This window comes from Eucyclogobius newberryi, unplaced genomic scaffold (genome assembly GCF_026437365.1).
Source record: "Eucyclogobius newberryi isolate DKJ021-1_F unplaced genomic scaffold, fEucNew1.0.hap1 SCAF_12, whole genome shotgun sequence".
Classification (NCBI taxonomy): Eukaryota; Metazoa; Chordata; class Actinopteri; order Gobiiformes; family Gobiidae; genus Eucyclogobius; species Eucyclogobius newberryi.
In genome coordinates this window covers 12,319,140-12,343,578 of record NW_027315746.1, presented here as the reverse complement: position 1 = coordinate 12,343,578, position 24,439 = coordinate 12,319,140, and the positions used below count along the sequence as shown (strand labels likewise).

The 24,439-nt window shown below is 41.1% G+C and overlaps 2 protein-coding genes across 2 annotated transcripts in view; one reads left to right on the top strand and one right to left on the bottom strand.

Moving 5' to 3' along the window:
• The window catches only part of emilin2a (elastin microfibril interfacer 2a), a 42,960-nt gene extending 22,346 nt beyond the window's left edge, over positions 1-20,614 (bottom strand). Inside the window, exons 1-4 of the mRNA XM_072440824.1 lie at positions 20,456-20,614; positions 19,805-19,930; positions 5,283-5,470; positions 3,051-4,961 (exon numbers count right to left, since the gene is read on the bottom strand). Of these exons, the coding sequence (XP_072296925.1) occupies positions 3,051-4,961; positions 5,283-5,470; positions 19,805-19,930; positions 20,456-20,589 (2,359 nt within the window). The 5' untranslated portion in view covers positions 20,590-20,614. The remainder of the gene's footprint in view (positions 1-3,050; positions 4,962-5,282; positions 5,471-19,804; positions 19,931-20,455) is intronic.
• LOC140356093 (barrier-to-autointegration factor-like) lies at positions 8,269-8,821 on the top strand. Its single transcript, XM_072440825.1, has 2 exons — positions 8,269-8,401; positions 8,612-8,821. The coding sequence occupies exons 1-2, from the start codon at positions 8,276-8,278 to the stop codon at positions 8,756-8,758; spliced, it is 273 nt and encodes a 90-aa protein (XP_072296926.1). The 5' UTR covers positions 8,269-8,275; the 3' UTR covers positions 8,759-8,821.
• Positions 20,615-24,439: the final 3,825 nt, after the last annotated feature.

Here is a 24,439-nt window from a genome sequence, read left to right as displayed (position 1 = left end):
ACCCTACATTACTGTGGTACGTGTTGGTGTACATTCATTATGACAGGCATGATCCTACATCAAGGGGAAACAAAGTATTATTAAACTTGCCATTTAGGAAATAATATATATGTTTATTAACCCTTTTGTTAAAAGCTTCATGGTTGTGACAGTGAATGGTTTTGTGGTTTTCAGAGCTCAGACACAGACTTGAGCACTGGAGCTTTGGTCCACTGGGAATGAAACCTTGACAAGACAGACACAATAATCACAACTCACTCAAGTCACATGGAGGCATTCTGGTTATATTTTGGAATATTTGAGTATTATTTGGGAGGGATTTCACCTTGTTTGATTATAGTATAGTATAGGTATCTCCTTGTAGCGTTGTCCAAAGTTTTGACACAATAACATTAAAGAAACATCTATTATAGTCTATTGTCTGTGAAATACATGTTTTTTTTTTAAAATTATCGTTGTGATATAAAACATTTGTATTGAGTGTCAAGCCAAATTTAGAATCAAAATCAATTTACAAATATTCACATCAATCCCCTAAAGCTGAGACAAAGCTGAACACCAATAGCAACCATTAAACCTATATAATATTAGACTTTGAACGACTACAGAAAGAACAGAGGCATTTTGACAACTCAATTACAACTGTCATCAGACCAGAAAACTGCTGTCAAGATAACGTTGAAACCAAAGTAACATTGATGTTCTTATAAAAGTTAATTTTTTAATATGTTTGCACTAAAACCTAGATCCAGATTGTCTAAGGACCTAATTTGCCTTTCTAAAGTTATAGCTTCTGACATTTGTTTACTTAGCTCCAATGCAAATAGCGCACTTCAACCTGAATAAAACAATAGCAAAAGCATCTCAACAGACACAGAATAACTCATTTAAAATATAGTATAAGGCAGCACCGCTTTCCCACATTTCCCGGCGGCCTGTCACTGCGGTGCACTAATGGGGCATTTTGTCCTCTAACATTTACCGACTCAGTATTTTTGTTTTTGTTGTGAACTTAGCTGTCACTGTTGCCCATACCGTTTTCAACAGGCGGTGTGCTAGTATATTCAACCTATGACAGTAAATAATAGTACGTTTGTGTAATAGGTCATTCCAATTTGAATAGGTTAAAAGTGCTGTCACCAAAATAATATCTTGCCTTTCCAAGTTCAAACCACTCCATATTTACATACCTCATAAAAAATATAAAAAGAGTATTGCTTAATCTTACATGTTAAACCGTTTTGTACACCGCAATATTTTTGGTGATGATCTGACTGTAAAATGAACAATTACCATCTTAATTATTCTATTTTTTTCATTCTTAAATAGCTTATTATGCTGCCTTTTTCATAGTTCTTAATATAGAAAATAGACACTCAATATTAAAATTCGGCATATATCCAAAATAACAATTGTGAAGCAATGACCATTGCAAGGTAACACAGAAATACTAACTCCGGCCACAAGGGGGCTTAGTAAAGAAAAAAAAAATACGTTTAACAGAGCATCTACCCCAAAACTTCTAGAATCTTTATTTGGTTACAAGATTTTTTTCTGTGCAACATAGTTAGTCACTTTTTAGAGTATTTTAGTACATGATTTTCTTTTATATATATTGACAAAAATGAATATCTCGATTATTTTTTGGGTACCAAGATGACAATAGCCAGACGATATGTCAATCAAACAGATATGCGTCAAAACATCAACATAAACTTAATCACAAAAGTTTAGAAATATCACCTCGCATTTATTTGAAAGACTAAAATTGTATTAATTTTGAATCAGCTCTTTTTGTTGCATTTTCACTATAAATCATGTACACTATATTCAAATTGTGTCTCTAATTCAGAATATTAGCCAAGCTTCAATATATTGCCCGCCTCTAATAGTTAATATGTTGATATACAGGAGGCTTATGTCCGGAAGAATAAAACATCGAGCTACAAAGACCACCCCTCACTACAGAGGAAGACACTTTACTGCTCTCTGTTTTATTCAGTATGTGATTTCTGATTCCTCAGATGTGCGTCTTGTCTCGGCTGTCTGCTCTTACCAAAGTCTGTCTGTGCTGGTACACACAGGTTGTTTTCATCTCTTTGTACCATTCGACAGAGCGCTACTCGCCACGGAGAGTCCGGCTCAGAAACGCGGGGTAGATTTCAAGAAAAACAATCTGACCACGGCTCCGGACAAGAAAGGCACTGTGCAAAGACTAAATCGGACAAAAATGTGACTCAAAACCAGGAATGGGCCGGAAATTCCTATATGTCTTCTCTGTTATTTCGGTGGATGATGTAAACAGCTAAGATAGGAGTATGGCGGGGCAGTGGGGGTGAACTGGCTGACTTTTGGTTTCATCACATTTCATTGTCAGCCATTTTTCCACAAAGTTATTTTTCAACAACAATGTCACAAATTATATTCATGCTCCTATAATTACATTAGTACCTCGTTAGACTTTAAATAGAGTCAACTGTGAAACGAATTTACAGAGATTATAATACATGATACAATGTGTTGATGCCTTTGTAAAGTTAAAATATTACTTTTTTTTTTGACACATTTAAGGTGTCTAAATTTCAACCTTGAAGGGAAATTATGTTTTAATAATTTCTGGTGTCCTTTTTGCATTTTTTCCATAACCGGTGTTTTTATTTCTCAAAAATATCTTGAAAAACATGCATTCTTACTGTGAGCAGGCTTGCCTCTCCAAAGATCTGACCTGTAACTAGTGGCGACCTCTTCTTGTCTCCAAAAAGAAGATTTGTTTGAATCCATACAGTGGAACTTTGCAATAATGTCTTCATCGAGAATATCAACTGGGAAAGTTACATAGTTCACCTAAATGGAATATTACAGATCTGTGTGCGTAGAATCCATTAAGCAGCAACATTTTCTTTTCAGGCCATTTTTTAATCTTCCAAAAAAATGTCAAGATAAAAATGTAACTATTGATATTATTTGCGTTTTCTTGCTAAAAAACGTAAATGCAGCAACACCAAATTGACAACTTCCTCGACAATAAACCAATCAAAAGGCATTCTTACCTGGCTCCCTTGCAGTGATGTCCTTTGACACGTGCTTGGCCAGTGAAGACAGCTGAGCCTGGAGTCTCTGTATTGCCCTCTGCATTTCTGTCAGATCTGCCCCGTGACTTCCACATGAGTCCTTAAGTCCCGAGACGCTTCCTTCCAATCGCTCCTTCACGCTTTGGATATTTTCCGAAAACCCGTCCAATCGTCCGCACACTTTCTCTAAGGCTGATACTCGCTCGTTTAATGTTGAAAGACCATCCGAAACCCGTTGGTTGTTCTTCAGGCCTTGGTTCAATCTGGGAAGTACCTGAGATGTCAGTGCATCCATCCTTTTCGTAAGGCTGTCAACTTGTCCGGCGGCAGTAGTTGCGTCGTAGTCTTGCCTCGGTATGCCACTCCGGTCCGAATGACAGCAAGTGGAATTCATTGCGTGCATATCGCAATTGTTTTTGGTCGTTTTCTCGCTTAGCCCGGTCACAACTCCGGCCAAACTCATCACGTTGTCCTGTAGGTTAAGCAGTCCTCTTTGGAAGTCGACCAGCATCTTGTTGTGTCTTCCGTTGTCAGACTTCTGCCCTTCGACAATTCTCTCGAGATCTTTGAACCGTTCCGAATTGACGTGGACTTTGTTGCTCAGAACGTCAAGCTCGTTCCTGTAGCGCTTTATCTCGTTCATGAAATAGGTGAAACCAGTAGGGGGCGCTGCGGAGGAGGAAGTTACACTTTCTGCGTCCCCAGAACCCGCACATCCTGTAGCGCAAATCTCCCCGACTGCGTTGATCTTGTCATCCAAAGTCTGAATCAGTACCTTGTTGTTGTTGACTTGCGTGTTTATGCCAACCGCGGGGTCGCCAAACATCCCCGCGAACGAGTTGTTGCTAATCTCCACTAGCATGTTCGTAAACTGGTCCTCCATACCGTTCAAGCGCTCATCTATCAACTTTCGAATGGCCGTTGCTTCCTCCGTGATGGTACGTGTCAACTTTTCCTCCACGTAAAAGCAGTGCGTCTCTGCGTTTTGTTCGGTGATGTTGACCCGCGCTTCCAACTCCTCGATCAACGGAGTAAAATCGCCGTTTCCTTCTTGGCCGGAGAGGTGAGCTAGCTCATTGTCGATGCGTACGTTCAGTATGCGGTGTGCTTCTGCTATGCGATCGATCTCCCGCCACAATTCTTTATGGTCGTTGTTCTCGTCTTTCACCACATCCGTCTGCCTTTGCGTTCTCACGGGTCCGTCGTTTGCGGCCAACTCCAAACGCAACGCCCGAATCTCCTTCCTGAGGTCGTTCTCTTTAACTTCTACAAGCTTGGTTAGAGTCGTAGCTTGGTCGTCACACGTCTTCTGCACGGACTGAATCTTGTCGTAACACGAGACTTGAAGCTTCACCAGCTGTTCCTGCATTTTCTGGTTCACATCTTTCTTGAATTTGTCGAGTTTTCCGTCAATATAAGTTTGGACAACATCCATTTCGGGTATTGTGGGGGTCTGTGCTTGCGATGCATCCATAAGAACTCGCAGTTGGCCTTCGTGACTCGTCACAGTTCCTTTTATATCCTCCAAAGCTTCGTCTTTGCTTTTTAACGCCGTGTTCATGTCATCCAACCTGGTGAGTATCTTCTCTATCGCCTTATCCCCTACAAGTCCCCCTCTGTTGGTCTGATGTCCATCCAAAACTGCAGGACTCTCCACTTGCGTCGGTATTGTGGCGTTTTCGGGCGGTCGCATGTCGTTGAATAATGTTTCAAGCATCTTTTTGGTGTCGTTTTCCAGGTTGGTTTTGATATTGTTGGTCAGTCCCGTCAGAGAGGACTGAAGATCCAGGACGGTTTGGGACAAGCGTTGAACCTCGTCCTCCAAAAGGCGAACCTTATCGGGGCTGCCGTGCCTCGTCTCCTGCTGGCCCGTCTCCCTGCGCTCGGTCCCTGGAATCGCACGAGGTTTGCAGTGAGATTTATCAAATTGTATATTGTAATATGAGAAATACCTGGATTATCAAAAAAATTATGTCAGATGCAGGGAATTTTATCATACGATCATCTTCATTTGCCTTGGTGACCACAATTTCAGCACTATTTCACACAGTTTTTATCATCATACTGTAACATTTTTAATTTACTTCAAATTAGGCCCAAAGTATTAGCTGTTATGTAAAGTGATGATGATGATTTTATTCAATGTTTACAGTACATTTTTTGGATCATGCAGATTAACTGGAGATTTATGAACAGAAAACATAATCATACTCTGTGTGTGCCTGGGATATGCTGGGTTTTGTGGTATGAAAGACTGGGTTCCCGGGTGAGTTGGTTGATTGGTCACTGGCTTCATGTCTTTGCAGTCTGGACCTGTGAAACCCGGACAACATCTCCACTCCAGATCAGTCACTCTCTTGAATGAGATCTTGTAAGTCGGCCGAAAACGTGTTCTGTATCTGTAAATGATAAACAAAAAGAAAATATCATAAAAAAAAAGGAAATAGTGCCGTGTTATGTACTGAGCAGGTTTGAGGGTTGTGGTCTTTGTTTCCATTGAATATAAATATTATTTTGTGAATTATTTCCACAGTTGAAAAGAAAATCCTCGGTTATGTTTGTCACAATAACGACTTACTTTTCAATAAATAGTCAAATATAAATGTATCAGGGCTTCACAATTCACAATCTTTTATTTCATGATAAGCAAACATTTTGTGTTGACAATTATGGCAATAATATTACCACCTTTGAGGCTATAGAGGGAAAGTTTACAAGTTTGTGCTGATACTGCTACGTGACATTAAATATATGTTGTATATCTGTGGTTTTTTTAAATGTCCTGGTGTCACAAGAAGTTTTATTTTATTTTCTAAGCTCCAAACATGAACATTTTCAAGAGGAAACTGGCTCCTGGACCAACAGGAAGAGAAATAGAACGAGACTCTGCAGAAAGAACTGCAGAAAGAGCAAAAGCAGAGAGCATCACTGCAGACGGCTCTACTGACAGCTCCAGGTCCGTCCAAGAGCAGATGGAACCCCAGACCTCTGCACTAAAACCTGAGGCTTTGAGGGAGATACAAGGAGAGCAGGAGACATCAGTATCTTTTGCAGGAGAAGAGACAACTGAACGCCAAAGTCTCTGCAAAATGCAAAGATGCAGCCTGCGGGACCAGATAAAGGGCGACAGGGAGTAGTTTGAAAAGGTAAAGGACGCGTTGAAGACCAGCTATGGCCAGCTCAATGTCCACGGCCAATCAGAACCTGGAGGAGCAGAAGTGGCTTTCAAGACAAGCTTTGGACCAGAAGGAGCTGGAGAAAACAGCTCTGCAGAATCATCTCAAAGAGGAGAGAGAGAGGAGTTTTGCAGGAAGAGCTGAATAAACTGCAGGAGGAGAAGGACCATGGTCAAATGCACATGGAGGACCTGAGGAAGGAGATCACTGAACATATGATCAGAAAGAGGAGACAGATAGGAATCAGCAGCTGCAGGAGGAATTGAAACTCCCAAATGTGACCTCGCAAACCCTCGCCAAATAATTCAAGCCTTGGAGATGGCTGACAATGGCATGGATGATCACAGCTTTTCAGAATGAGCTGAAAGAGGAAAAAGGGCTGAACCAAGTTCTTCAGGGGGAACTCTGAAGACCTTGAGCTCTGAGAACAGAGTATGAAAGATCTGCAGAGGAGGCAAAAGCTCAGAAGAACATGGCTTGGCTGACGATGGAGATCACAGCCCTTCAAAATGAGCTGAAAAACATTGACGGATTTTCTCCTGCAAAGCCTGGTTTCTCTGCCACCATACAACTGTGCAGGAGAATCTAAGAGACGTTTTGGGCCAATCTGAGGAGAAATTAAAGAATGTCCAGGAAGAGAAACAGATGATGAATGAGGCGTGCAGGTGGTCTGTGGAGGAGGCTCAGATAAACCTGGAGGAGCTGAGATTCACCTGAAGACTCTGAACAGTGCTCGATTGGAGAGAGAGGTGACAGAGACCAGGGAGCAGCTGGAGGAGCAGAGGAGTAAATACCAGGAAGGGCTGCAGAGTCTGAATAAAGCTTTGGAGGAAAACTATTCAAGAGAGGTGTGAGAATCTGCAGAAACCTGAGCCCAGGCAGATGTTCAGAAGGAAAACCCCATTTGTCCATAGACCAAACTAAGCTCCACAGATCACAGATCAGCGCCACATTTGAACTGGAGAATGTCCTCACAACGACTGAAGAAAGTGGACTAAAGAACAATGAGCTTGTGACTGAGATTTTGATTAGATCAGGATTTTTTTCCTAAAGTAGTATTTAACATTACTCTGGACTCATTGGACCAAAACATAGGCCACAACATCAGACACCTCAAATCCAACATAAATTAAAGCCTTCCCATGCAGCCGTGTTTTGATCGCGACCGCCTTTGAATAAAGAATAAAGTCCGAGGTAACTAATAGTGACCGCTATAGTAACTAATAGTGATTGCTTTATTCCAGTCACTCTTTGATGATGTCATCAAGCAACAACACAACAGATAATTGAACCTGGCCGACTGGCGGTAATGCAACACTTGGATGCCAACCGCCATAAAACAACAACAACAACAACAACAACAACAATGGAAGGAGTTCTTTTACGGACTACGACAGTCTGAGGACTACGAAAAGTCTGAGGAATAAAGTCTGGCGGTAATGCAACAATTGGATGCCAACCGCCATAAAACAACAACAACAACAACAACAACAGGACTACGACACAGTCTAAGGAATAAAGTCTGGCGGTAATGCAACACTCGGATGTCAACCGCCATAAAACAACAACAACAACAACTGCACCAAGCCACAAAAAGACGCACCAAACCGCCACGAGAAGGAATAATAAAGTCTAAGGAATAAAGTCTGGCGGTAATGTAACACTTGGATAGCAACCGCCATGAAACAACAACAACCACAACAACGATGATAACAACAACAAACAACAGCAGTTGTCCCCAGACCAGTCTTTGCTGTGTGCTTTAACCCTTAGCACAGGATGTGTTTAGCGCACATTTCTGCTCATAGCCCATAGACTAGCTTTATAAGAGTGCCTCACTGACCTGTTGAACCTAAAAGACTGTTTATATTAATTTTAACAATCACTTAAGATCGAACATTTAAGAGAACTCAGAACTGTCTGCATAGGGCACACTTTTTAACACAAAATTAGCCTCGAGTTTGCTTTTGGTTTGCATTTTTCTGCTTTGTGGCATTTCTAAAACCAGTGCGTGACTTCAACGCAGCCATGTCGTCCACGTCCCAAAAGCACAGGAACTTCGTGTCAGAGTCCATGGTAGACAAGCCTGTGACTGCTCTTGCTGGCATTGGAGATGTCCTGGGTCAAAGACTGGAGGACAAAGGCTTTGACAAGGTAAGACCTGTGTGCATTTGGTTTATTACCACATCTCACTGAAAACTTACTGAAGAATGATAGATGGGTTTAAATGATGATCTAATTTTTAGCTTTTAGTTCTTATTGTTCTTGTTATTGAAATCTGGTCACACCTGATGTACTGGTTGTTCAGCATTCATTCACTCTAAATGAATATAAAATAATATAATCTTTTGTGTATTTTCACAGGCATATGTTGTCCTGGGCAAGTTTCTATTGTGCAAGAAAGACGAGGAGAGCTTTCATTATTGGTTGAATATCACCTGTGGAGCCAATGCTGATAAGCAAAAGGACTGCTCCAGCTGTCTAATGGAATGGTCTGATACCTTCCTATAAGCTGTGCTCATGATGTTTTCTATTTTTTACAATACATTACCTCTTCTATTATTTTAATTCACATTAGCTATTACTACTACTACTACACCCTAAATTTGAAGCAATACACTTGCCCCAAAGGAATACACAAGTTGCCAAGGTTAATGTACACAAGTATTCACATCTCAAAAGTAAAATTGAAACCTTTTAGACTTTTGTAATTGTCATTGAAATGTAATCAACTGCTGCAGGTTTGAATGGAAAAAGTAAGGCTTTGTTCACATTTCACTAGGAATTTTAAAACACGGTATACAAAAAAAAAAAACATCTCAAAATGAAAGTAACTTTTTAAACTTTCTTTTTGTAGAATGTATTCAATTAGAACACTTAAAGGCGGTATGGACGATTTTTCGGCGATTTGAGAACGCAGGCGGAAGTGCACAGGCCACTCCCCCGTGTGGACTGATACAACACACGCGCGTTTGTTTATTAGCGCAACGGAGCGCATCGCATCTCTCGTCTCCCGTAGATTTCTGTCCACTTCTGCGTCAGCTCTTTCGTCTTTCTCCGTCTTTATTTTGCCCCGTACACTGAGGGAACTATATTATGATAGATCCATGCGCTTAGGCACGCGGAAACGTGGGGACGAACCTGGTGAGCGTTAGGTGCGTTTTATGATTGATACGTGGCAGGACAAATGATTTATCCACGCCACGAGGAAATATGATAAAAAAATTTGCTGAAAAAAATCGTCCATACCACCTTTAAATGTATTTCCCAATTTACAATTTGCCTTATATTCATTTACTCTTCATGATCACAGAAGAGCGGGCGTTAATGCTGTACATTTTCATTCACAGATTACTGTATTCACAGATACAGATTACACTGTTCATCACTGTTTTATTGATTGTCTTGAAGGTTTTGGGAACCCTAAACAGAATAGATTATTTTTTTTATATTAAATGATTGCCTCAACACTTGTAACACTGGTTGATTTTATGTCTTCATTTTAACTTTTGGTGCAAATAAAGAAACTACATAACCTCACAGTGCCTTCGAGTAGTTGTTCCAAAAATATGTTAAGGAATCTTGTATAAAGTGAGCGTTTAGGATTGAGCGGGAAATGAAGAGGGCAGTTGGAGACTTTGGGGAAACTGAGAAAAGCAAATGATGCTGAGGAAATGTCCTCTAATCCAGAGCTTCCCAATCTTTTTGCCTCAAGTACCTAACACGGATATTATGCAAATAAGTCTCTCCATAATCCTTGTTACATGGGTATTCATTATTTATTATTAATTATGAATGGGTATTATTTATTTTTTAGTCACCAATGAGTGAATGGGCTGTGCCCATTCACTCATTGGTGACTATTTCTGTCATAGCAGGAGTAAGTATTTATGATCCATGCCTTCGGCATGGGCTAGTTCACTGTATGTGCCAGGGGCGACGGGGTACCAAACATGCGGGCGGTCGAACAGTGCCTTCGGCAGCATTGCAGGACCAATCGGCCCTCCGCCCTGCTGGGGCTCGGGCCTAAATATTCCGATGTGAAAATATTCCTATTTTTTAAATATCATAAACTATACATTTTCAGAAAGCGCTCATGCGTCACTGACAGGTACTTTCACAAATGTTGAGTGGGCACTTAGTGTTTTTGGCCCTCTATACAGTAATAATGTAAAATGTTTGCATTACATGTTTATATGCACGGAACGTGCACGAGATGGGGAACGTATTCGTGAGCTACTTAGCGCAAAGGAGCGCTCCTTCAGTGCACCGGCTTTGCCAATTTACAACAGTAATGTTCCATTTTCCTAATACTAATTAGTATGCACAGGGCGTGCATGAGAGGAGGAGTGCGTAAGTGAGTGTATGGAAATGGGCTCAATTTCGTGTACACTTTCGCAGCCCTATGAAACTGATAGGCCTCTCGCCAGCTTGTGGCGCTCGGACCTAATAATAAGAAACCAGGCGAGAACAATGACTCCTCGCATTCCATGGAATTAATTCCATTCCATGGCTCGAGCCAATTAGTAAGCTTAAGCAATAGCTATAGCTGTAGCTATTCACTCGCAATATAAGGCACATTAAAAAGGTAAAATAACTTCTTTATTGATTAATTGTTCAATAAATAGAAGAATAGAACATATTTTGGGGTATTTTCAAGTGTGGGGAACTTTTTTATTTTATTTGCAGAGGGAGATTGATGACATTATCTATGACTTTATGGCTACTTTATGTATTGGGTTCAATATACACTTTTACTTAGTACAGATATATTTTTTCAAAGGGCTTTAATATCCTGCGTAATTGTAGTCTTCAATATTATCGTTTATTTCAATATTGTCTTTAGCAATATGTTGCACTTCCAGCAAGCAATGTTTACTGACGTGGCATATTGTTTGATGTCAGAACCCAATCTTTTTACTGTATATTTACCTTGGCTTATGTAACTATATAAAATAAAAGCAGACCCTTCACTATTTTGTTGCAGATGGTTAGAGCTTGGGAGTGTCTTTATACAGCCTTAAACGGCCCAAAGACAGATATACTGTAGTGGATCTATATGATGAAATATATTTGCAAGAGTCTTTACTTTTACCCCGCTGCAAGGAAAACTTTAAATCTTTCAAGCCGAGGCACTCTGCTCCCACAGAAACAATAGATGACCTCACTTCCCTGTAGACCGCTGATGTCAAGAAAAACATCTGGAAAGTGGAGGAATGAGACTACGCACATCTCACTCTGATAGCAAACAGCAATGGCTCAAAAATCACATGAACGTCGACCAGAACTTTTGGGACTAAATCACTAACTGCATCTACAGTATCAAGAGTGTGACAAAAACTAATGTAACTTGTCTGATTTCTTACTTGCTCCAAAAGGTTTCATAAAAAGCAAGGACCAGTGGAAAGATCATCATTCCGTCAAGATCTGATCAGAAACAACATTTTGATACACCAGGAAAAAACCCACAGATTGTTCAGACCGCATCAAAGAACAAAGTATTAGAAAACCGAAAGTTTAAAAAGACTAAATCAGAACTAAACTGAAGTGAAAAGGTGGAGTGCCATCTGCTTGTCTCCATGGAGTTATTCCCTTGCCTGAATTGGTCCACAGTATGGCATTTAACTTAAACTTTACATTTTCGGAAAAGCGCTCACGCTTTCCTACCTCATGGTGTGGGTCCCTGGTCACTGACGGGTACTTTCACTCATTTTGAAAGTACCCGTTTGTAGGCACCAGCCCAACTTACAGATCAGATCTGTGAAGAGGTGACCCCGCTCAGAGTAAGAATAGATGTTTTCAACTGAATGAATATAACAGATAAGTTTAACGTCATTATGTGAAAGAGAGATATGACTGAAATTGAAACTACTGCCTCGAAGCTTCTCAAAGCACTGCACTAGCCAAACGGTGCCCCTTGAACAACCAACACACACACACACACACACTTATAATGTCACGTCTTTGTTAATTGTTGCAGCATTATTAAAAAGGAGTTTGCAAAATATGAAGCTAAAAAGGTCTATGCACTGTGCACGTTATTACTTATGTATTTTTCTCTTTTGTTCTGATCACGCCACTCTTTTGAAAGGCTTTTGCAGAGTACTGCAATCAAAACTGTTGTTACCAATTGGTCTGGGCACAGTATCTTCACCATTGCGAGATAGAAGCAGTAGCTTGGCAGACACTCCTTAGGTTTTAAACACTATGCACTTCAAAATGGTCTGTTCATAGCATTCTTGAAATTACTTTTGAACAGCACTATAAATGTGAAAAGTGAAACTGTCTCGAGTCTTGATGCCAATTTTGCTTTGGTGCAGAAAGCCGTGCTCCTCTCGTGACCCCCGGACTTTCCAGAAATCACTCCCACAGCTCACCGACTGAATCCATCACAGCACATACCACATGCCATTTTCAAACCTGCGGTTCCTCCAGCAAAATTATAATTGTTTGCAACACAACAACTTGCAGTGCACTCTTCTTGACAACTGTTACTCACTAAATGACTACAACAAATGCTAATTACCTCCCGTTACAACTAAGGAAAAGCTTGTCAAAACTATATTTGTTATGGATGTATTTCAACTTGAGCTAAAAGTAAATCATAAAAGCCAATGATGTATGGACATATACGAGTTATTATTATTGTATGCTTTGAAGAGGAATTTATTACACATTTATTGTCAACTGTCATATTGCCAATAGTTGTTAGTCACAAAAGCTAGACAGCTACTTCATGGGGAGCAAAGGCAGATGTATTGTTTGGATATAGATAAACTTCTTGTGTGATAAAACATAATATATTATTCTTCTATTACAAACAAGTGTGCAACTGAGCAAAAAGGTGCAATAAAATATGTTGTTGCTCAGCTACAGGAAATACAAAGATGGATTTCAGAACGTAGCGGTTTTGTGTTCTGGTTTGTTTATTTATTTGCTGGCAAAATAAATATGGTTTGATTTTATTTTCAGGAAAAGGAAAAGGGAGAAACCAAACCAAACCAAAGTAGAAAAAGCTTCAGTTGTAGTCATCTGGACTCAGTTAGAAAAAATAGACGTTTCGACTCTCATCCATAGACGTTTCGACTCTCGGAAAAACTGCAGAGAATTTTTAGACAACACGAAGTCCCTGTTTATTTTAAACCAGGAAACACTTTAAGACAAAAACTGGTTCATCCTAAGGACAAGTTGCCGACTCAAAAACAGAGCAATGTAGTTTATTCGATCCAATGCAGTGAAGAAAGCTGTAAAGAACGTTACATAGGTGAGACGAAACAGCCTCTACACAAGAGGCTCTATCAGCACAGAAGAAATACAAGTTCAGGACCTCAGAGTGCCGTGCATCTCCATCTTGAAGCCTCTAATCACTCGTTTGAAGACGGTGAGGTGAAGGTTTTAAGCAGGGAGAAAAGATGGTTTGAAAGAGGAGTCAAGGAAGCTATTTTTGTTAAAAAAGAAAGACCTTCTTTAAACAGACATGGAGGGCTAAGATTCAATCTTCCTGGTATCTATAATGGTATACTGAACCCCTGGAAAGGTAGAGGACCAGGACCAGGACATTTAGATGCTAATCAGGTACTCAGGGTGGTTGAGCCAGGGTCTCACAAAGACAAAGAGGATTCTAATAGCCCATTAAAAATTCTGAATAGGCTAGCTCGGTAGATACAAGGGGGGAGTTTCTGTTGAACCTAACAACTCTTTCTACTTCAGGAAGGCTCCGCCCAATGGGCGGGTCTTACCACAGAACAGTATTAATATCGGAGTTCTCGATCTAAATTCTTTTATTGACAATGACTCTTGGATGAGAGTCGAAACGTCTATTTTTTCTACAGATGACTACAACTGAAGCTTTTTCTACTATGGAACACGCCTGGACGAATGAGGGATTACACCGACACAAACCAAACCAAGTACTACACCGGGATCACACCAGGACCAAACCAAGTACTACACCGGGATCATACCAGGACCAAACCAAGTACTACACCGGGATCACACCAGGACCAAACCAAGTACTACACCGGGATCACACCAGGACCAAACCAAGTACTACACCGGGATCACACCAAGTACTACACCGGAATCACACCAAGTACTACACCGGGATCACACCGGGACCAAACCGAGTACTACACCGGGATCACACCAGGACCAAACCAAGTACTACACCGGGATCACACCAGGACCAAACCAAGTACTACACCGGGATCACACCAGGACCAAACCAAGTACTACACCGGGATCACACCAAGTACTACACCGGAATCACACCAAGTACTACACCGGGATCACACCGGGACCAAACCGAGTACTACACCGGGATCATACCGGGACCAAACCAAGTACTACACCGGGATCATACCGGGACCAAACCAAGTACTACACCGGGATCACACCGGGCCCAAACCAAGTACTACACCGGGATCATACCAGGACCAAACCAAGTACTACACCGGGATCATACCAGGACCAAACCAAGTACTACACCGGGATCACACCGGGACCAAACCAAGTACTACACCGGGATCACACCAGGACCAAACCAAGTACTACACCGGGATCACACCAAGTACTACACCGGGATCACACCAGGACCAAACCAAGTACTACACCGGGATCACACCAGGACCAAACCAAGTACTACACCGGGATCATACCAGGATCAAACCAAGTACTACACCGGGATCATACCAGGACCAAACCAAGTACTACACCGGGATCACACCAGGACCAAACCAAGTACTACACCGGGATCACACCAGGACCAAACCAAGTACTACACCGGGATCACACCAGGACCAAACCAAGTACTACACCGGGATCACACCAGGACCAAACCAAGTACTACACCGGGATCATACCAGGACCAAACCAAGTACTACACCGGGATCACACCAGGACCAAACCAAGTACTACACCGGGATCACACCAGGACCAAACCAAGTACTACACCGGGATCACACCAAGTACTACACCGGGATCACACCGGGATCACACCAAGTACTACACCGGGATCACACCGGGACCAAACCAAGTACTACACCGGGATCATACCAGGACCAAACCAAGTACTACACCGGGATCACACCGGGACCAAACCAAGTACTACACCGGGATCACACCGGGACCAAACCAAGTACTACACCGGAATCACACCAAGTACTACACCGGGATCACACCGGGCCCAAACCAAGTACTACACCGGGATCATACCAGGACCAAACCAAGTACTACACCGGGATCACACCGGGACCAAACCAAGTACTACACCGGGATCACACCGGGACCAAACCAGGACCAAACCAGTGTGAAAGCCCCTTTGTGCAGGTGGAGTGAGTACGTTATTCATATTTTGCAGTTTAGAAACGTGTCAGGAAGTTGAACATTACATCTGGAAAATACATTAGAGCTGCGAGTAACAAGCTAATCGATTAATCTTGCCGTTATTCTTTTGATCAATAGATTGGTTAAATATGACATTAAGATCAAAATTAAGCTAAGTGAAGCCGCATGAAAACATTCTAGTGGAGAATACTTGCAGTTGAAAGAGCGTTTTCATAAAAAAAAAAAAAAACACAAAATGTCCTGTCATTTTTATTTAACTACTTCACTGTCCGAGTTATAACATTTGTTTTCACATCACATGACATGTTTGGGGCCTTTTGAATAGACAAGTAAGCATTTATTCAATTACTAAATTAGTTGACGATTTACCTTATCTGATTATGCTTCACTCTCTAACTGTCATTAACTTGCCAAATTAGTAGACACTATTTCATTACAATTATTGCATTGAAAGACTTGCTGGGAATGTTCTTGGTTCCAGATCTCATTAAGACTTGCCACACGACGTGACACATCCAATACTGTCTGATTTATCACACTGTTTTACATATTGCGAGTCATAAAGTTTCTACTTGAAATGCCCTGTAATCATCTATACTGTGCAGTGCTGTTCATCAGGAGGAAGACAGAGGGAGGCGAGCTTCTGGTTACGGCTTGAAATTCCTTTAGATTAGGTTTCCAAATTTCTGAACGGGCGGAGCGTAGTTTATTATTCTTATGTGAAATAAGCAGCGAGGCAGTAAAAGTGAAAATGGTCATCAATTAAACTTACTGCATGACCCATAAGCCGCATATCTGCAGTAACTTATACTCAAATGAGACTTGTATAGGATTTATCATTGTGCAGGAGTTGAACCAGATCCAAAGAAACCAAAGCCTGCATAGTAAAAAGAGAGAAATACGCGAACGCTGTCCGATAATGTATTTTTACTGTAAAGCACTAGTTTTAAAATGCCATCACCTTTACTGGACTAAAGTAGAGTTTATTGTAGGTTAATTGCTAAACTTGATTATTCCGGTCACACTATAATCATACAAGCTAAAATAATTAACTGACTATTTTATAAGCAGAATTTGCTATTCAATTCAAAATGGTAAATCAAAATGTAAAGCTATCTGCCTGTTTTTGTCATTGAGAAAGTTTGATTTAACAACGATGGCAACGAACTTGAGGTCTTGGTGTCAATAGTTGGAGTTTTTTCCTCAAAAACCCTGGATTTCTGGAGTAAACTGGAGTAAACTGATCAAAATGGAGGAGCAAAATATGTCTCAAGACTAAATCAAGGAGTAAAACACCTCCAACCACCACCAACGCAACAGAAAATATCACAATAAACAATAATATTAAAACTACTTTATACAAACACATTAACGCTAAAGCTGAACAATACCAGTAAAACCCTTTTCTAAATGGACAATATGTTAAAAAATCATCAGAATGAAATATTAGTGTCCATTCGTGTCTCTGAGAAGTTATTTATTTGATCCTCTACAGTTAAAATAATATTGTGCTGTAAAAAAATAACAAAACATTTCCCACAAATGCGAGAAAAAAGAACACACGATAAATATTGAGCCCAAAAATATATCCTTCCATCTCTATTTATTGAATGATATATCGCGACAGGCCCACTCCCCCATATGCACCACATTTATACACAGACAAGGTGGATATAGTGTCTTGCCCGAGGACACAACACGCGAGCACTGGTTACTGTTATAAGAAGCCCAGGTACATCAAAAGTATGTTCAACTACAGATGGAGACTAGTTGTTCAGCAGCTCTACTTTTCTGCTTGACTTAATACAGCATTGCCCCGATGAAGAAATAAATGTAGTAATAAATGAATGAAATTAAACAGTATTCCGGACTTACATGGTCAGTTTGAGTTATGCCCATTATCCTGTCCAGCTCTGGCTCAAATAAAATCCGATTGGACATTGTTTACGGTGACCATGAGCACACGGTTCCGCTCTCTCCACATATCTTTCCTTTTTTGGACACACGATGAATAAGAAACCTTGAATATTATTTATATACAGTACAACGCTAAATATCAGCCCAGTTTATTCAGAAGACAAGCTAAAATTGGTAGGTTAATACATTTTCCCTAGATGACAGGATATGATTATAAAAAATATATATTTTTTATTGGATTTGGGAAGAAAGTAGCCAACTCTTGAATGTCGTTTGAAGTGAACACAATATTGCACGCCATAAAATAACTGCTTTTACTGCTACTATTACTACAGATACCGCTGTGTTTTTACTTGTTTGTACTGCAACTTCCACAACGACAGCCCTAAAATTGACAACCGTTTACTGTGCAACACAATAAAAGTAAAACAAAACAAAGTGCATTCGCTCATTCACTTATGTTTGTGTCATTCGCAGCAGTAACTCATTTACTTGACCCTAAACCGGGACAATGGGGTCACATGTGTGGTCTCCAGCTTGAATTCGACACAATTTAAATACAGTCGGCACTAAAACACAGATGTTTTGCTCCGTCTGAATAATTGTTCTGTAGGCTATTTTGGCTGTTGTAGTTTTTTGATTTGTTCTGCCAAGATATGTGCGCTCATTCGATTGTAACTTGCCCAGAGTCACAAATCAGTCGAAAAGCAGGTATTTTGTTTTCGGCCGGGGGTTTGATTCCAAAATGTAAGCCAAACAATGACAAATAATGTATGTCTATTGTCTATTCATTCTTGGCATTCTGGCTGTTGAGTATTGGCCAACGGGAACATTTATTATTGAACATATGCAACCTTTTCCTGCTTTTGCCAGTTTTTTTCCAGTGCAATCGTGTTTTGCATTTTCCATTTAGAATCGTCTTTACCCGAGATGCCCTTTTAAACACCAACCTCTCCAGTTTATTCAAGCTTTGTGCCAGGCAGGGCTGTGTAGTCGACGAATAAACGACCTTGTGCATCGTTCTGTCGACTTAAACATCAAACATGGGTTTCAGAGTGATGAAAAGCTAGAACAATCTTGCACAAATCAATTAATAATTCAAAATAGAATAAAATATGGTATCTTTTGAATGTCACCTATAAACAGGAAGCTGAAACCCATGGATAGGCCTATGTGAATAAAGTTGGATTAAACTCATTCAGTCTGAAAACTCTTGCTATCTTGCTTTCCCTCAACTTTTTACTGTTTCCCTTATAAAACCTTTAAAATCCTAATAGAAAAATGTGTAGATTAATCAAAATGTTTGATCAACTAAGACTTAAACGACAAATTAATTCAAACTAAATGACTAAAGGCTTCCATCCCTATTGCTGGGTTAGGGACAAGTTGTACTGCAATACTATAGGCCTATTATAATATGTACGATACAATACTAAACTATACTATACTATCGGTAAACGGACCAATATTTCTCACATGTGTTCTACAGTAGCTTTGTAAGTTGGACTGGGAATCACAGGACCCCACACAATTCTACCAGTGTTTCTCAAACGGTGCTTCAGGCCCTTTGAGTGTTTTATCATTTTAGAGACAAATGTATTCATATTTTTGTCCTCCTTTGGGTTACTCGTTTAGAACTACATCATCCATAGTTTAGAAGCATTTTAAACCCACTTTAGTATTCTTTTGGACCTGGTTTTGTCCACATTTAGGCCTGATATAGTCTGGGTTTAGATCTAGTGGTAGTTGGAAAGCAAATTATTATCTTAGGACGTACGTAGTGTATAAAGTTTGAGAATCACTGCGATACACAACACATAGTATCACAATATGGATCTCGATATATTGCACAAGACATTGTACAATATATTATATTATAGACTCATTGAAAAGGAACAAATACATTTTTACAACAGTATTTTGAAGTAAAAACCCCTTCAAGCTGATTCTGTTAATGAAATTACTTATTTTAATAAAACCGTGAATACATTGACGTTTTATTTTATTTTTAAACCACCATTTCCATCATCGCCCCAGGACAAGACACTCCCATATGAGAATTTGTACCTGACAATAAGTCTTTTAGGCCTTACGTGTTTTTTTTGGCACACTGAGGTTCCCATTTAAATGAAGAAGAAGAAAAAAAGGGTATTGTTGATTTTGGAAACTTTCTCTTTTCTCACATATAACTTTCACTTTTTGTTATTCTAGCTTAGCCCTGTCAGACTGCTGCATCCTTCCGGTTCCGGTGCCCTCTTCACCTCTCTCCCTCCCTCCTCTGCCCGGCACACTCACGTGACTTGCGGCTGGCACTCGGCACGGTAGGCTGGGCACGGGGGCATCGCGGGCTCCTGGAAGCTCTCCACGCCACTTTGCACGGCGCAGCTCACGTTCTTCTGAACCACATAGGCGCACCAGTTTCTGAGGAACAGGATGTTTTAGGATTAACAAAGAAACTCGGCGAACTTTTGCAACAACAACGGAGAAAAAAAGCGAAAAGAAAAAAAGTTCCCCCGTGTCAGTGTTATTGTTTTACGCCACCTCGCCGCGCGCGTGCTGTCACCGCTCATTTACGTTAACGACTGGAAACGCACTATTTTCTGATGTAGTTAAGATTGGACTAATTACCACGCATTCCTGCATTTTATCTACATCTTTCAACACGAAATGAAAACACTTGCTCGATAAAGTTAACGCGTGCGTGATAAAGACAACCAGAACAAACATGTTAGCTAGCTTGACGCACGCGGAAAACGTTGGAATTGTTGGAATTCTTTTTTTTTTAATTATTATTATTTATTTATTTTAAACTTAGCCACTGCGCAACAATTAACGGCCACGCGCAGTGCAGTAGTGAAACTTAAAACAAAAAAAACAAAAAACAGAACAGAAAAGTTAATCAAAACCAGATGACAAACGTGATGCTTGTTATGATGCCGTTCTTACCTGTTCCTGTGTCTGTGCACGGCCCCGGCGTACGCGCTCCCGTGGAAGAGGTCATAGGACGATGGGGACCCGCGGGACAGCTCCGAGTGGAAGAGCAACGCCAAGAGTGCCGTCCAGCAGCGCCGGCCGTCCATCTCTCCCCCCGTGTCCGTAAGTCACGCACCCCGCTCGGATAACGCAAAACACCCCGCGAGCACGCACGCACACACTTGTCCGCCCCCCCCCGGGGTTTGCTGCGTTCAGGCTCGTGCGCGCTGCCTCCGCGTAAACCCAGCACGCATCGCCCCGCCGCGGGATACTTCAATAATAAAGTTGAAGTTTGGGGAAGTCCACTCCACATCCACAGAGTTGACTCCCTTAAAAGAATGACGTCCCGGGCCAGCGCGCTCCCTCCCTCCTTTTCCTCCTTCCCTCCTTTTTCCTCCCTCCTTTTCTTCTCCTCCTCCGCCTCCTACAAGAGTTAAAGGATCAGAAAACGAGGGAACAAAAGCTGCCCCTTCCTCCCAAAAACTTTAAACAGCCCGGGGGTCTTTGCCCCCCCCCCCCCCCCCTGTCAAGTTTAAATGGGCTCGTTAATGACTATTATCAAGTGATTTGGGACACAACACATTGATCTTTGTCTGTCTGCCAACCCCCCAACAGCTCCCACTCTCCCACTAATGATGTTAACAAGCTGGAGCCTTGTCTTTGCCGGTGCTGATACTTCATTTGTGATTTGCGTTGAGGCACGGATGGCATTGTGGCTCTGTTCTTCTCTGCAGGGCCTTTGTGAATACCTCAGCGGTGAACAAACACAGTTTTATAAGCCAAGTATGCAAAATATTTAGCCTACAGTGATTCTTGTTAGTAGTACTGCTAATTGCACTGCTACTGGTGGAATATTGGCTCACAGCGTTGACATTACTGCATGAGGTGAGCTGTACTTTTGTTTCCAATTTAAACACATGAAAGTTAACCGGGACTAAACCCAGAGGTGGGTAATGTAGCAAAAACTGTATTAAGTTTTAGGTACACTTCATTGTCCTCTGCGTTTGACCCATCCTTGTAGCTGATTATCAATCCACGGATCTATTATATTAACATGTATTTCTGATTATCCTCCAGCCTACATAGAGCAGTGGGCTGGGTCTGTGTTGGTTTAGGGAGGTTTGTTGTCAATATGCTCACTGATTAAATTATCTAAATATTATCTATGTTAATTTGTTCTTTGTCAAACATGTGATCACAACTTGGTCACATGACTCCTTCGAAAAGGGTCACATCTGTGATTATTCACCAGCCTCGATGAAGACGTCTCCTTTATCACGCCAAGTATTCAAAACTTGTATTCAAGAGTACTGCGACTTCAAAATAAATATGTATTACTCAAGTAGAGGTAAAAGTATGGTGTCAGAAAACTGCTGCCCAGTGGCTGAGTGGTTAAGGCAGCAGCACACATCACAGTTTCAGCCATGTCTGTCCTTCTCTCTCATCCCGATTTCACGCTGAGCTGTCCTGTCTAATAAAGCCTACGGGCCAAAAAAATAATTCTGTACTATTCACCTGCAGAGCTAGAACAGGAACAAAAGTCTGTATCAAAGTAGGCTCAAACCAGGACCAAACTAGGACCAAACTAGGACCAAACTAGGACCAAACCAGGACCAAACCATGCTCTAACCAGGAACAAACCAGGACCAAACCAGGACAAAACCAAGCTCAAACCAGGACCAATCCAGGATCAAACCAGGCTCAAACCAGGCTCAAACCAGGACCAAACCAGGCTCAAACCAGGCTCAAACCAGGACCAAACCAGGACCAAACCAGGACCAAACCAGGACCAAACCAGGACCAAACCAGGACCAAACCATGCTCAAACCAGGACCAATCCAGGACCAAACCAGGACAAAACCAAGCTCAAACCAGGACCAATCCAGGATCAAACCAGGATCAAACCAGGATCAAACCAGGATCAAACCAGGCTCAAACCAGGCTCAAACCAGGCTCAAACCAGGACCAAACCAGGACCAAACCAGGACCAAACCATGCTCAAACCAGGACCAATCCAGGACCAAACCAGGCTCAAACAAGGCTCAAACCGGGACCAAACCAGGCTCAAACCAGGACCAAACCAGGACCAAACCAGGACCAAACCAGGACCAATCCAGGACCAATCCAGGACCAAACCAGGCTCAAACCAGGCTCAATCCAGGACCAAACCAGGCTCAAACCAGGCTCAAACCAGGACCAAACCAGGCTCAAACCAGGCTCAAACCAGGACCAAACCAGGCTCAAACCAGGCTCAAACCAGGCTCAAACCAGGACCAAACCAGGACCAAACCAGGACCAAACCAGGACCAAACCAGGCTCAAACCAGGCTCAAACCAGGCTCAAACCAGGCTCAAACCAGGACCAAACCAGGACCAAACCAGGACTAAACCAGGACAAATTTGAACGCAAAACCATTCAAATACTCTAATCTAGGATTGTCAAAAGTATCAAATGCATACCGAAACTAGTATTGAAACTCATACTAATATTGATATTCAGTTGAGCAAGTATCAATACTTAAACAATCATATAAACAGAGTTGTAGAATTGTCTTGAGCTTTATCAGAACTATCACATGGGGCATAAAGAAAGTTATAAACCATTACAAAACTATTATAAACTACTGTTAAGTTATCATTGTGGTATCAAAATCAGTATCGAGTATTGAATCTATTCCTTACCATCAAAATTGAGTTTGAAATTTCAAGCTCATGACAAGACTGCAAAGAAAATACACAATCTAGTTTGCCTTTGGGATTCGCTATTATTCCCACTTCTACCAATCTCCACTGCACCTATTGCCACTAATATTACACTAATTTCACTATTTCTTTGCAAAAAACTGATCTATTGATTTGTGTTCTCATCGCAAATGAGACAGAAGCAATGTCGCACATTTCCTGAACAACAATTTCAATTCACAACGCTTGAGGAAGGAATCCAATAATGTTCTGTGTGAAAGAAGGCGAGAGTTGTCATAGAAATGGTGAAAAATTTGTTTGTGAAATGAGCCCCCCCCCAAGCGAGCGGCATTGCTCAGCTCTCAGGAGGCAAAGCAGGGAGATATATCCTCAGCATAGAACAAACTTATTAACGCCATGAGATGTTAAAGAAGACAGATGCAAAGACACCTCTATCTTCTATTCTGATGTTTGTTTCATCCTGTGTCGTCCTGCATTTGAAGATTGTGTGCTCATACACATTGGGTTTAAAACTGTTGCCATTAAAAGATAAAACTTATAAGTGAAAAGTAGATCTGCACAATATTGGAAACTATATCTGTTTGTGATCCTTCTTTCTTTGTTTATTGCATGTCGGCAAAATGGTAGCTATTACTGCTATATTTCAGTTAGAACCCACATTCTACTGTGAAAGTACCTGTAACTGGCGTTGTTGGTAACCGTGGCAACGCCCCTATGTTTTCCCCCTTCTGCTGTTCAGAGATTCTTTTACAGCTTTTGCCTCTGTGTTTTAAAAAATATATAATTTCAAGTTGTAGAATTGATTATATTTATGCTTATTTCATTCCATGTGTTGTACAAAGTAGCTTGTATAACAGAGTGTGCATTTGTTTTAGTATTTAGTGTCAATTCAAAGCTATAATCTCTCTGATACATTTTAAATAGAGAGTTCAGATTTTAGTTTGTATTTTATGTCATTGTTTAGGGGCTGGAGCCGACGCTGTTTCCTGCTCAGTGTTTTTTTGTGTGCTCATTTATATTGTGAGGGCGTAATACTGCTTGTTATGTTATGCTGTGCTGTTATTCACCTTATCCCAGAAGCCCGTCCTTCTTCCGCTTGTATTAGTTAACAGAAGGCTGCCGACCTCGAGAGAAAATAAGATCTACACAGACACAAAGTCGTTCTGAAGCCGCTCCGGGGAATCAGGGTCATGAGTTCGATTCCCGACTCCGGCTATTTTACTGCATGTCCTCCCTTCTCTCTCATCCCCCATTT

Coding starts and splice junctions, on each gene's coding strand:
- LOC140356093 (XM_072440825.1), top strand. CDS start 8,276: ATGTCGTCCACGTCCCAAAAGCACAGGAACTTCGTGTCAGAGTCCATG. Junction 8,402..8,611: donor AGGACAAAGGCTTTGACAAG/GTAAGACCTGTG, acceptor GTATTTTCACAG/GCATATGTTGTCCTGGGCAA.